At 34.6% G+C, this 14,774-nt stretch overlaps 2 protein-coding genes across 2 annotated transcripts in view; one reads left to right on the forward strand and one right to left on the reverse strand.

The window, feature by feature from the left end:
* Positions 1–1,074, reverse strand: part of LOC144980909 (cilia- and flagella-associated protein 300-like) — an 18,926-nt gene extending 17,852 nt beyond the window's left edge. The window contains exon 1 of the mRNA XM_078928827.1: positions 965–1,074. Within this exon, the coding sequence (XP_078784953.1) occupies positions 965–1,059 (95 nt within the window). The 5' untranslated portion in view covers positions 1,060–1,074. The remainder of the gene's footprint in view (positions 1–964) is intronic.
* Positions 1,075–1,771: 697 nt separating this feature from the next.
* LOC144980910 (tetraspanin-7-like) lies at positions 1,772–12,981 on the forward strand. Its single transcript, XM_078928828.1, has 7 exons — positions 1,772–2,028; positions 3,920–4,108; positions 6,199–6,273; positions 7,178–7,273; positions 7,894–8,055; positions 9,717–9,800; positions 12,324–12,981. Exons 1-7 carry the CDS (start codon positions 1,939–1,941, stop codon positions 12,393–12,395), a joined length of 768 nt encoding a protein of 255 aa, XP_078784954.1. The 5' UTR covers positions 1,772–1,938; the 3' UTR covers positions 12,396–12,981.
* Positions 12,982–14,774: the final 1,793 nt, after the last annotated feature.

Consider the following 14,774-nt stretch of genomic DNA (forward strand, 5'->3'; position numbering starts at 1 on the left):
ACATGATAAGGCATTATAATAAATGATACGATTTTTCAAATGTTACTCATCCTTGTGTTGGTTGATTCCAACTTTGGACGATTCCAAGTGTCATAATCTGACCCCCCCCCCCTACCCCCCCCTCTCTCTCTCTCTCTCTCTCTCTCTCTCTCTCTCTCTCTCTCTCTCTCAAACACACACACACACACACACACACACACACACACACTCCCCTCGTATCCCTCCCCCTCATTCTCCTCTTGTTTCTCTACCATCATCATCACCACGACCACCACTATCACTTCACTTTTCCGACTCCAGAACTGCTATTTACTGCTAATAATTATGAAGAACAGCCAAGGTGACAACTCAGTTTCTGTGTAAACAAACAAGATGATGGCAGGGACCTCGCTCCTTAACCAATGCCAAACATTTCTTTGTTGATATGGGAACGTACTTATTGTTTTGTTCCAACGTGTTTCAGTTTGTTTTTGTTTGGCTATTGAGTTGTTGTGAATAATTTTCATTTTGGGTAACCCGTTGGGTGTACCTGGGAGTTCCGTTCACTGATGTGTGTTTTTTTCTGCCTGTGAGTTTGTGACGTTACTATGGGTATAAAACAGACCCTCCATTCTCTTTGAAAGCTCTTCTTACTACGATACTCATAATGGATTGTTGGTTGAAATTAGTCAAGTGTTTACTCTATTTTTGTTTTTTTCTTACCTGACGACCATACCCGGACTATTCGCGTGATGCCTGGAATCATGGCATTTTAACCGCCCGTATACGTACTCTACGTATATGGAGACGCACACTTCAGTGGAGACTTTTTCTTTACTTTTTACTATAACTCTATAACCAGATGGAGAAATCCGTTCACGACACTGGCTGAACCAACCCATAAATTAAACAAAACAGGATTAAACAAAGGTAATGACTTTGGAACTAACAGGCTTAATGAAAAGGCCAAGGTAAATTTACAAACCATTTCAAAAAGTATTCTTGGAAGTCTTTATTTTCTAGAGAGCTAAATGATTTAGACAGTGGCAAAAACGTAAACTTTGGAACGTTATCCGCCATTTTGGACGCTGTAGCTATGCTGCGTAAATAGAAGTGATTCCAAGGAACAAAAGGACTATAATTTTGATTTTTCCTTTCATCCCTTGCATTTAACTGACATTGTTAACGCAGTAAACCGATTAACAACTTAAACAGGGATTTAAAGAGAGCATGTATATTCAAATTTGCATTGAAATTAAGGTTTTATATGTGAAATCTACTATTGTGTATAGCAAAGTTATGCCAAGAGTCACGTTAATTGATATGCAAGAGATGAAGTCCGACGTGCACTTATTTGCAGGTCTGATATTCCAATTCCTTATAGGGTCATTATTGTAATGGAAATCTCAAAAAAAAAAAAAAAAAAAAAAAAATTTAAATGACGAAAATATTTTCCATTACAACAATGTTAAACTAGGCCCATAAGTGGATTAGGTTGTCAGACCCGCACGTATATGAAGCCACAATATTATGTTGTATTATTAGTAAGTATATAGTGAAAGTTGAAAGATTGTAAATCTACACGGTTGTAGACGTCTTTCGTTTTATTTATTTATTTTTAGATTTATTTATTCGTTGAAAATAGTGCTCAATAACTTTGAATCTTTGTCTCCCTTTGGAATAATTGTTGACATTCTATTTTTAGAATGTCGCGGCGGATACTGGCACCAACTTTGATCCCGTCTTCACCGGCGGTGCCAGACTCAGACTGTCAGGCTGCTCACTGTTCGTCGAGCTAGCATCTCGCTGTTTCACTGCCAGACACCATTTGCATAATTGCTCATATAGACGGGGGTGTGTAGGAACAGGAGAGGAAAGTCTTCCGATTCCATTTAATAAATTCTGAACCTTTTCTTGTAATTGTCATTTTTACATTGGAATTTTCGCTGCTGTCAAATCATGACAAAACGGACGGAATCAGCCTTGTCAACAGGTCCAGTTGTCACCTGCATGAAGACTTTGATGATGGTGTTCAACTTCATTTTCTGGGTGAGTTGGTCTCGCAGATCTCGTGACGTGTGACATAATTCGAAACGCAATTAAAAAAGGGAAAACATTCTATCTTCAGTTTTCTGTTGGTTTTCATTTCTATAATTTATTGACGCAGTCAGTGACTGTACTTAATTAATTTATTCTCATTTACTTTTGATGATTTTTTCTCAACGAAAACATTTTGATGATTTCTTGTTGTTTCCAGGAGTAGACTTGCCATCTGTTACTGTTAGGCAGAACAAACTTACACACCTGTGACTACCGCCACAGCAACACACACACATATGACAAACACACACAATATATACACACGAATACAAAAATACAAATACACACATACACGAAAATACACACACACACACACACACACAATATATACACACGAATACAAAAATACAAATACACACATACACGAAAATACACACACACACACACACACACACACACACACACAAGAAATACACAAACGTAGCGAGCCTAATTGTAAGAAAACGGGTGAAAATCAAGGCCATGATACAACACCTAATAATTTGTTCAGTTTAGTCAGACCACCTTAGCCTAATAAGATTGTCGACAACAATGAAGTGCAACTTACTCAAAATATGTCTATTTATATTTATAGTGGATTTTAGCCTCCACACTTTAATATTTGCACATTTCTTTATACTAAAACTAATACGATAACTGAAATTGAAGTCTCTTTTTTATTATTATTACACCAGCACCATCGTATTTAATTTCATGTGATCAATTTATTCAGTTGCTAAATGTTTGTTTTTTTTTCATATTAAAACATATTGAGATCACAGGCGAAATTTTAATCGTTTGATTGATGGAAATATAATGACCAATTTTAATGCTTGATTTCATATTGTCAAAATAAAGAGAATACACACTAACAGCCAAAAATTTTATACTCTCGACAATGACATTCCTTGACTGTTCTTTTTAATGACAATTTGATTCTATTAATTTCATCTATCAAGTATAGAAAACTGCCCTTATTTTAAGATAAATATTTTAAATATGCTATTACTCATTTTGGCCTCTAACACTAAAAGGCAATTCATGAGTATTAGAAAACTTTATACCATTGTCATTGACAACTTTCCCTCCACCACATCATCATCACTACCAATACTACTACAACCACCACCACCATCACATCGTCATTACCACTACAAGTACAGCCACCACCACTTACACCACATCATCATCACTACCACTACAATTACCAACACTGCATAAACTGTTTGGTGTCTCTTTAAATGTTTTCATTTCTTCAGAACCATAATTGCCCCAAGAGGTAGAGTTCATCTCGGTTTTTTTTATAGTATTAAAATTAAACAGATAATAGCAGTTGTTTGTTACCCTGTCTGTTTGGCTCCAATCTGTGTCAAACTACTTTTCACATGATTTAACAAACCCAGCTTCTCAATCTCTACTGGTTGGATGGGTGGCGATGAAAAAATATTGCTATTGGAGCCCCCTCACAACACACATCAATGGATTATCACACTATTTGCCTCACCTCCATCTTTCTGCTACATTTTCTACAAATTCGATGATATTCTGATGCCAACGATAGAGGTTTTCTATCATAACTTTTGTTTTTTCTCTCTTTTTTTTTTGTGTGATGATAACAAGAAAAAAGTAATTAATAGTGTCACAATTCCTTCAACTTGAATTGAAAACAGTATGAAACTTGTTATATTTAATGTTTGAATGAGTAGTATCAACATAATGTCTTAAGACAATGAAAAGAAAGTTTCGTTTTTCTCATTATTTTATTTTTAAATTCACTTTTCAGCATCCATTTCTATTGGACATAAGGGGGTAGTAGGGATTATTTAATCATTTTTCTTTTCTTTTTTCTCTATTCTTTCAGGTGACAGGTGTAGTGATTCTGGCCATCGGTATCTGGACTAAGGTTGACCTATACAAATACCTCGAGTTGTCCTCCATCTACCAGCCTGAGGCACCCTACATCCTCATTGGCACAGGGGCCATCATTGTTCTTGTTGGCTCCCTTGGCTGTTGCTGTACTCTCAAAGGACATTCTGTTTTGCTATACATGGTATGCTGTTGCCGTGTTATGTAAATAGTGATGTTTGAAATTGGACAAATCTAGTTACAAGTTCGAAGATATAACTATAACCTTGCCACCTCCCCTTTGCTTTCATGGCTCAAGAAGAAAAAAATAAGATTTCTAGAAAAATCTGAATTTTGAAAAAATTGTATGGAATAGCAAGTCCGTCAATTTACTTTCTGGTTACTTCAGCTCATCGTTACTTTGTACTTTATAGTCCATTTCTTACTTTTCTCTAGTATTATAAGAAGGTGTCACAGCATGAATAAGTGGAAATTTTTTAAACCTTTAATCTGCGAAACTGAATTCTTTTCAAATAATTACCAGGATATAAAAGCAGAATTAATCGTTGCCAACAAGACAACAGTAACAACATTGCCACTTTCAGTGATGATGATGTCCCGCGGAATTCCGTGATTTTGGGATTTTCTCAGAAATTTTGATTTTGCCTTTTGCCGTGTCAATCATTTTCCTCTGCTAAAAGTTCAGGTCAAGTGGTGGATCCGTGAAAAAACCACCATCATGTCTTTTGTCATATTTTGACACCTGTGCTGTGAGTTGGTTGAGGAGATGAATTGAACTCATTGATGATTTGAAGTTTTTTCACGTGATATCGCTCATCTTGTTTGGGGAAGCCATGGTATCTCAGTCTCTGTGGGGTTTTATTCCAAGCTACGGTATCTTTGGTTGATTTTGGATAAAATGATGAGACACTGTTTTCACCACCACTTGTAAGTTTTTATAGCATTTTTGATTTGACCACAAATCAGTTTCAAACCAAATATGGTAAACTCAAACCAGCTGTTGTAAACATTGTACTTAGTCCACCACAGACTGAGCAATTTTATTGAAACAAAAAGAATATGGCAGTCCTGTATAGATTTTGACAAGCAAAAGCAGCTTAGATGCATGTCATCATATTCAGATTGGATTAACTTTCACTCCTTTGTTCTCAAAATTTGTAAGAATCAAGAGATTAGACATGATGAGAGACAATAAGCTGACCAATGCACACTTGTCAATCCTAAAACAAAAGATTTCGCTCAGTCTCCCTTACAACTGTCATTGTGTACCTGTTTTCTAGACTATTTGCCAGTTGTTTAAGTACAAAAATTTGTTGCGATTAACCAAAGTTTGTTGCAATTAACCAGTCACTTTTATTTAGAATTAAGTGGACTGTTTAAAGAGATAATTTTTATAACTTCCCTCTAATTAGAAAAAAAGCCCCATCAATTAAACTACTCTCTCTCTCTCTCTCTCTCTCTCTCTCTCTCTCCCCTCTCTTCTCTCTCTCTCTCTCTCTCTCTCTCCCTCTCCCTCTCTCTCTCTCTCTCTCTCTCTCTCTCTCTCTCTCTCTCTCTCTATATATATATATATATATATATATATATATATATATATATATATATATATATATATATATATATATCTTTCTATCTTTCCCTTATCCATATATCTCTCTCAACCATTCTTCTATCAATCGTCATGTTAACTTTATAAACTTCATCTAGTTAAAGAAGATGATATTAATCTGTTGCAAAAATAAGATGTGCTCAACTTAGTTTAATTTGTAAGATCCATAACCACTGGGCTACAGTAACAAAGATTAAACAAGTAAAAACAAATACTGTCAGGCCTTTTGATCAAAAATTAGTTTTAAATCTCTGGTATAAATGTATTTTGAAAAATAAATCGTTTTAAAGAAATGACAATTCCTTTAAAATTTCCATAAAGTAAGTTAGATCTCTACTATTAAGAATAAATGTACACTAGAAGTAGTAATATGATATACGTAACTATGATATTTTATTTTATGATTTTGTTTGAGTTTGACCGATGGACTGATACATTTTCCTCCTTTTTGACAAAGTGCCATTATCATTACTGCACTTTAGCTTCAGTGAGACACGAGGAGCATCGCAATTACAGTTCTCTAGGTGAAAACTAAGATCTGATGTCACAAAACCTTTATATAAACATTTTAAAAAAATTGAAAATATATATTTTGTGACTATTGACTATAACAGATAAAATGATAACTCCTGGCATATTTATTATTATTATTTTTTTTTTTTCAGTTCAGTGCATTCTTGTTCATTGTTTTCATTGTGGAGCTGAGTGCTGGCATTGCTCTCCTTGTATATAGAGGAAAGGTAAGTAGATTTTCTTCCTACTGTCAGGGGACACACTTTTTTTACGTGCGTGAATTCACACTTTCACTTATGCAAAAATTCATCTAAGGTTGGGTGAAAGGCTCTTCAATATCTCAATGAACAGCATGGGTAATTCCTATTGATACTAACGTTTGATGGATTTTCCACATTCCCTAATGGGATGCCTAAGTGTCCTATTATGCTTTGTGGAAGGCATGTTTTTTTTTTTTTTTAAATTTGATAGGTTTGTGATTTAGAATTCTTAATACTGAAAGCTCTGTCTTTTGTCTACCACCATTTTAATTGGGGTTTAATATATTTACATCATTTTTTTATTTATATATTAATTTTGTCAAATCTCTACTTAAATCAGAATGTCTTATCTTTTCTTAAAACCTAGTGCAGAGTAAATCTGACTCATGAATGAACAACACAAAATAAACGATGACTCTGCCTTTGGCCTTTCTCAAGTAAACACAAAATACATATATATTTATATTAGATTGTCATAATAATATAGACGAAAATTTGTAAGTGTGTGTGTGTGTGTGTGTGTGTGTGTGTGTGTGTGTGTGTGTGTGTGTGCAGTGGAAAAGAGAGAGAGAGAGAGAGAGAGAGAGAGAGAGAGAGAGAGAGAGAGAGAGAGAGAGAGAGAGAGAGAGAGAGAGAGAGAGAGAGAATGAGATGACGTATTGATATCAAAACTATATCCTATATATCTCAAGAATAAGGTAGGCACCTCTATTTATTAGTAAATGATTATGATGATGATGATGGCGATTGTTATTACTATTGTTAGTGATGTTGTTGTTATTATCACTATTTTTACTTTAACTTTAAGCTAAAATAATGTTTACCTTGCTCCAATAAGAATTCAAAAGCTGTTGTCGATTATGATCCACAGCTAGAGAAAGGTTTCCAGGAAGGTCTGACCAATGCATTGGACAAGTATGGAGAAAACAAGGAAATAACAGATGCCATTGATCAATTACAAGAGAAGGTGAGACTCGCACCTGGAAGTTAGGGTATCCCATTGTCAATCGTAGATTTCCTCTGTAATCTTTAAAGTCAGTCATAGCCTTGCTGTTTTTTGGTGTTCTTTTTTTTTTTGGGGGGGGGGGGGGGGGGGGGGGTGGTTGTCTTTTATTTAGTGAGCATTGCAGGCATGTGATAGATGGATGGCTCAGAAAAATTCGAAATTTCATGATTGTTGATATAAATAATGGGACAAACCACAATACCACAGATACGAAAAATAACTAGATAATAATCGTAAAATTATATAAATTGTTTAAGAAAGCCAGAAAGAGAAAATTAAGATAAAAAACAAACAACTTTTCTGGTCTATTGCACCAAAATAATAGAACCTCCGTCCAACCGGTATTATAACATTAAGATAAACCCATAACAAAATTGAGTGAAAATTATTTATATTGCACCCAATCTGTAATCAAAACAGCTCAAGGGCTCAAGAAGCTCACCGTTCACTTATGGGTGCATTCCTGAATTATAAGAAATGTTTCAGTAAAAGAAGAATATACAAATATTTCTTGACACTAATTTAACATCACTAATCATCCTCCTGCAATGAGTGTAAATGTCTTTATTTTTTTCCCCCAGTTGGTGTGTTGTGGTATTGCTGACTACCGTGACTGGTTTGATACTCCCTTTGACAAGGATCATCCCCAATCAGTGCCCCAGTCATGTTGTCGTGCCAACATTAAGACCTGTAAACACACTGGACTTTATTCCAACACCACAACTAAAGACATACATAACCAGGTTAGTAGCCTATTAGTAATACAGTACACAAGGTTTCAAAGAAGTCAGCGAGACTTGAGGTAACTGTTTTTTATAACTGAGGTTTGTTGAATCAGACGTGTCATTTTTTTACATTATTATACAAGGAATATAAACTTGTATGCATTTAAAGTTGGTAAAAAAAAAATTAATAGAATACCTTCCTCCCTTTCACCTTTTTTTGCAAGTACCACAATACTCTTAGGATAGACCCTCAACCCCTTCTTCACTGGGTTAATAGGTTTAGATTAATAGGTCATCTCCCCATCTCACTCCTCTGTCCCCCCCCCCCCTCCCACCTCCTTAATAAATAGAGGTGCCTAAATGAGTCAATAAAATGGAGATAAAGGTAAAGGGAGTAAACTGTTAATGAATGAACAACACAAAACAAACGACTTTTCGGCCCTTGGCCTTTATCAAGTAAACACATATATGTATTCTGTGTTTACTTGATAAAGGCCATGGGGTGAAACGTCGTTTGTTTTGTGTTGTTCATTCATGAGTCAGATTTACTCCCTTTATCTTTATCTCCACCTCCTTCTACGGCAAGTTTCAGAAATGTAATCTTCTCACTCCCACAAACAAGTCCCACTCTACTTCACACGTCGTCATTTGCAGTGATACATGTACGCATCCAACCTACACACACACACACACAGAATATCTCATTGAGATGGGACTCATGTCACCGCTTACCATATACACACACACGTACATGCAATGCCCCACCCTCCACCTACACCTTGATGGTTAATGTATTTTAATGTGAAAACGTTTGTGGTGCTACAGGCAATGCCAATGTGTAACAAAGATGAATGAGTTTGGCATGCTAGTTTTGTCCCCACTCGCATACTTTTAACAGTTTCAATTACTTCAATGTAGCCGAGGTGTGTGTTATATGAACTTTGTTGAATGCAAAGTGGATTTAATAGTGTCAAATGGGGGGGAAAAGGAGTATTTTAAAACGTTTTTGTTAAATCCAGGGGTTCTTTGGATCTGAGGTGCATTGTAATTAAAAAAATAAAATAATAAGTATGAACAGTTTTATAGCCCACTTTCATGAATGTGACATGCTCAATGAACTCCACAATATTTAATTTATTTCCCCAGCAGGCCATGTGGAACCATATTTCCATTTCATACAGTACGTCATCTGTAAGGTGTCATTTTTCTACTAGCACGTACAATAAATCTCTGTTACTGCCTATAGCCACTCATTCTCTTCTGAGTTGAATGGGGTAATGTGTGTAAAGTGCCTTACCCAAGGACTCACTCAACATTGCTTGCCTTTTGTGACAAGATGAGACTTGTATTTTTCTTTCATGGGCACATGTAAATACGGCTAAATTCTATAACCTATTCTCTTGTAATTATTCCATATGCTTTCATTTTACTGGTAGGCCTATTGAAATGACTTGAAAGTGTTGCAAGTGGTGAAGACCCCAGAAAACAAATATCTGTCAAACGGAGAGTAATAACAACTTATGCCTACCAGCAGGTAACATTACGAGGATGGTGATCTCCACCTTCATTGAGAAGCACAATTAATTGATGTGATGGAACTATATAACACATCTATCATTTAATCTTTCTCTGAAAATCCAGCTTTTTATATTCTCTCAAACTGTTTTTCCTGAATCCAGGGCTGTCACAAGTTGGTGGTTGATTTCATCAACGGCAACATGGGTCCCATCGGAGGAGTTGCTCTAGGCATCTCTTTCTTCCAGGTAAGGCAGAATTTTCCTTTAATCATGTGGAGTGTTTTGTTTCCATAGACGCAGAACAATGCAAAGTACAAAGTTGCTGCTTGAAACTCAAAAAAAATTTTTTACAAGGGTGAAGGCTCCTGTTTTCAGAGCCATAATACTCATAGTATAGTAGCTGCTACTCTTTGCATATAACAATTGCCCATTTCAAAGTTCTTTCAGGCAGATTTACCCAATCCCTGCTGAATAATAGCTGATGTTACCCTCAGAATAATAGCTGACATTACCCTGATTCGAAACCTGTCCCTTTGCTTGTCCTTAGGGTTATTTACCAGTTCATACAATGGAATGCTCTCTGGTCATTATATATAATGCTTGAAACGATTAGGCTTACCTTGATAAAAATCATTGCACAATTGAGAAGTTTATTGAAGACAACTATGCTTTGAATTTTGTTGCAGACCTGCTTGCTACTATTAAAAAGTTTTAAGACTATAACCTGCTGGTTCTAACTACATAAATATTAGCCAAAAATTAATCCATTAAAATTGGAAAGTAAGGTTTGGTGTTTGTGCACATTGTGTGATTCAGTAAAATACGAACAGTATATTAGCATCTGTGTACGCCATTATCAAAGCTGCCCACTTTATGTATAACATAGAGTCGCTTTGCCCCTTATCGTGACCCTCAGGCTTATGATGGACATCAACACAAAAAATGCTCTCCTACGCTGAAAATAAAACCAATGTTGCAAAATAATGACACCATTTATACTAGATGAAGCTCACGAGAGACCAGTTTGCCAGCTTGTACAATCTAAAAGTTTCTTATATTGAGCTGACGTCAAATTCTCTCTGCCAAATGATTACCCCATACCGACCCATCAAAGAAAATTCTGCCCCAAACCGACCCGTCAGTATCGTAAAGCCCTCTTTTGAGTGCCTGTTAATAAACGTTTGTGAACCGGTTGAAGTACTTGTAGCTTATACTAACATCCTTTCAACTAAATTTATTGACCATCCCTTTACTGACCATTATTTTGGCACCCATTTTCTAATTGATGGAAGAATTGAAAGCAAGATGTTTTCCCAGAGACATACTTTGGTGCCTGGTGCCTTTCCAGCCTTGTCATATCAGCTATTTGGTACTGGCAAGTTATCAAAAGTAGCTGGAGTCTACTTTGTTTACAAAGTATTTTTTTTAAATGGGGCAGTGGGACTCAGTGCTATGGTCTTTGCTTTGTACCCGAAAGGTACCAAGTTTGAGGACAAAGAGGATTGTGTATGACTAAGCCCCATCGTCGGAATTAATATGTGATTCGAGAACTTGTTTATTTTTTTACACAACTTGCATAGGGGTTAGTATGACCAGGGTGACAGTAAGGGGCAGAGACTCTATGTATTCTTACATTTACATCTTTTTTTTACCAATGTACACTTGAAAGAATTTTTCAAAGATTTTACCCAGCATAATAGGGTTTTCAAATTATAACAAGAGGGTGGCCTAGCCGGTTGGTGGAAGTGAAAGTAGAAAAATAAACAAAATAGCGAGGAGAATATTGCCATGCAATCTGGTAATCAATACCAATAACATCGTGCTCATTTTCTTAGCATCTTTATTATTTATTAATTTGCCAACAATTACAATTATAATTGTCTAGTTCTAGATATTATGACAAAGTTTATACATAATGACAAATAGCTTCATACATAGTGACTGTTTAGTATGGTGAGAAGGAACAGGAGAGATTTTCGACAGAGCATTTCTAACAAACTTGTGGAAACCCTTGCCCTCTGAAAAAAAAAGTCATTCATTCAGGGAACCTTAGGCTAATATTGTCCTTCTTCTTCTTCTTCGTCTTCTTCTTCCTCTTCTTCTTCTTCTTCTTCTTCTTCTTCTTCTTCTTCTTCTTCTTCTTCTTCTTCTTCTTCTTCTTCTTCTTCTTCTTCTTCTTCTTCTTCTTCTTCTTCTTCTTCTTCTTCTTCTTCTTTCTTCTTCTTCTTCTCTTCTTCTTCTTTTTCTTCTTCTTCTTCTTCTTCTTCTTCTTCTTCTTCTTCTTCTTCTTCTTCTTCTTTCTTCTTCTTCTTCTTCTTCTTCTTCTTCTTCTTCTTCGTCTTCTTCTTCCTCTTCTTCTTCTTCTTCTTCTTCTTCTTCTTCTTCTTCTTCTTCTTCTTCTTCTTCTTCCTCATGTAGATGTGACATGGCACCTATTAGGCGATATTACATTTTTTCGGACAGAGACAACGCTATTAATGACCAGGTACTCATTTTACACCTGAGTACGGTGAGAGAATGTAAGTAAAGAGCCTTTTTCTAAGGACTCGACTATGCACTGAGCGAGGTGTGAACCCAAAGCCTTCCGGTCTGAACGCGAGTATTATACCACAAGACCACATAGCTGCACAAACTTTCACTTTCATAGTTCCAGAAGCTTGTTTTTGTAGAATAAATTCAGTCAAGTAACTCTTATAACACTCGTGAGAATTTAATATTGAATCAGTTAATATTATAATAATTTCTACCTTTGACATTGTTTTTTTTCAGGTTCTTGGATCAATCCTGGCTTTCTGCCTTGCTAAATCTATCAACCGTGCTAAGTATGAACCCATGAACTAAACAGTGCGCTTGACTACATATTACAAACAAACCCATTTAATTGGTATTTTTTAAAAACTATTTTAAGGGGGCCAAGTTTGACTAAATTGGGAATTTTTACTTCAAGATTAGGAATTGAACATCAAAACAGGAGACATTGATGTCTTTTTTTTTTTTAAAACTCGGAAATGGATTTATAATCAAATTAAAAACACATTGTTTTAGAATATAGATGTATAGAATTATGGATGGAAATATATTTTATTGTCCTGGGATTACGATTTAAAAACAACCAAAAAAAGTAGAGAGAATTATTTTTTTTTTTTTTTAATCTGGTTGGTGTGTATACTAAATGGCTCCCACCACCTACCTACAATTTGTCATTCTCTGTCATTATTATTGCCAATGGTTTTACTGCTTATGTGATATCTTTTCCTTGATATTTCTCACAACACTTTTTTGTCTTTACATAATTTATTTTTAAGGTGTATATTGATACTGTTCTTTACAAAACTGTTGGACTTTTTTTCTGTTTGGTTACATGATTTTTCAAATTCAAATTGTTCTGCTTACTCATTATAATGTGATCAATTATATATATATATATATATATATATATATATATATATATATATATATATATATATATATATATATATATATATATATATATATATATATATATATATATATATATATAAAATATATATATATATATATATTATATATATATATATATATATATATATAATATATATATATATATATAATATATAATATATATATATATATATAATATATATATATATATATATATATATATATAATATATATGAATATATATATATATATATATATATATATATATATGAATAGTAAATTGGGGATATAAGCTTTACTTGTTGTTTATAATAAAGTGTTGAGCTTGCTCAAAAATTGTTGCAGAGCGAACCAAACAATCTTCAAATTTGATGCCTATGACTAGTCACATTCAGGTGAAAGGTTCCTTTCTACCTGACCAAGCCGATGGAGGGGTGATACTGATAAATTATTCGATCATTTGGTCAAGATTCAGTAATGGGTGGTGTTAGTTTTTTGTCTCTTCTGAGTTTGAACTTTAAAAATGGCGCTATCGTATACAATCCTGTTATAAACTTACTTTATTACAGAGAACATGCCTTTTTTAACCCTAAATAAACAAATTATGAATATAACATCTTCAAAATAAAAACCCAACAACATTATACTGACTATTGAATGTTTTAGGCTCAAAGGCCTCCTTCACCCAACAACTAAAACACTGCTTCATACATTTTGATTGTTTTTGTCATTGGCTGAAGAAAGGTTTTGATCCTGAAGCATTTGCTGTTGAGTGTTTTGTTGGGTTTTTTTTGGAGTTTTTTTGTTTTAAAACTGTAATATTTATATTTGTTCAATACTTTTCACAATCTACAGCTTTTATCAGTTTAGTATTCACTTTCACCTTTTTACCGTCTGCAGTTGGGCTTTGATTTTACTGTAACCTAATATTATGTGATCATTTTTTAACAAAGAGAGAAGAAACAACAGTGTGACTTGGATTAATCCTGGATTGCATCGCTGACACTTATTTCTTGGTAAAAATTACAAAGGCTATGGTTTGATTATATCCAATAGATAATAGAAATTCGGTCTTGTCATTGCAGGTTTCCGTAACCTAAAATGTGTTCATTGGTGTTTAATTTAAAATCTCATAAAAGTTGAATGCCCGACAAAACTTACAAGGAGGTGAGAAACTTAAGATTTAGAAATTGTAATAAACATCAAGCATGTTTCCACATTCCATAAAAAACTGGGCAAATTTCCTTGTTGAAATCCCGGGTTTCAGATTTTTAAAACCAGTTCTACTTCAATACGTTAAGATAATTAATATGTTTATCATATATATTTGATTTTAGATGCTATTAAAATTAATAATATTGAACCTCAATCAGTGTTGATTGTGACAAAAAGTGAAAGAGGAGGACAGTTTTGAACGATTGTCTTTAAGCCCCATTTTTAGTGCATTAAGCCCGTCTTTTAGAGCAGATAAATTATCATTGATAATCTAGCTGACTTGTGGAGAGTGAGAATGCGCACTTGGTTTGTTGCACCACACATCAAGAGTCTCACTGCCAGTACTACATTGATTGGGGCAAACATATTTTTTTTAAAGGAGGAAATCCCTCACTATGACTCCAACATTGCGGGTTTCCATGGATTGGAGGAAAACTATCAGCACTACCCAATCGATTGAATGCAGCTCAGTCATAAAGTCAACCTGTTATAATCTATTTAGCCAAAGTTGGTGAGAACAGATCAAATGTATTTTGACAGAACACCTAATTTTCATTTTAACCAGAAATGGTTGACTTCAAATAT

This window comes from Berghia stephanieae, chromosome 10 (assembly GCF_034508935.2).
Source record: "Berghia stephanieae isolate SIO BIC M18660-M18661 chromosome 10, UCSD_Bste_1.3, whole genome shotgun sequence".
Classification (NCBI taxonomy): Eukaryota; Metazoa; Mollusca; class Gastropoda; order Nudibranchia; family Aeolidiidae; genus Berghia; species Berghia stephanieae.

Coding starts and splice junctions, on each gene's coding strand:
- LOC144980910 (XM_078928828.1), top strand. CDS start 1,939: ATGACAAAACGGACGGAATCAGCCTTGTCAACAGGTCCAGTTGTCACC. Junction 6,274..7,177: donor TCCTTGTATATAGAGGAAAG/GTAAGTAGATTT, acceptor TATGATCCACAG/CTAGAGAAAGGTTTCCAGGA. Junction 7,274..7,893: donor TTGATCAATTACAAGAGAAG/GTGAGACTCGCA, acceptor TTTTTCCCCCAG/TTGGTGTGTTGTGGTATTGC.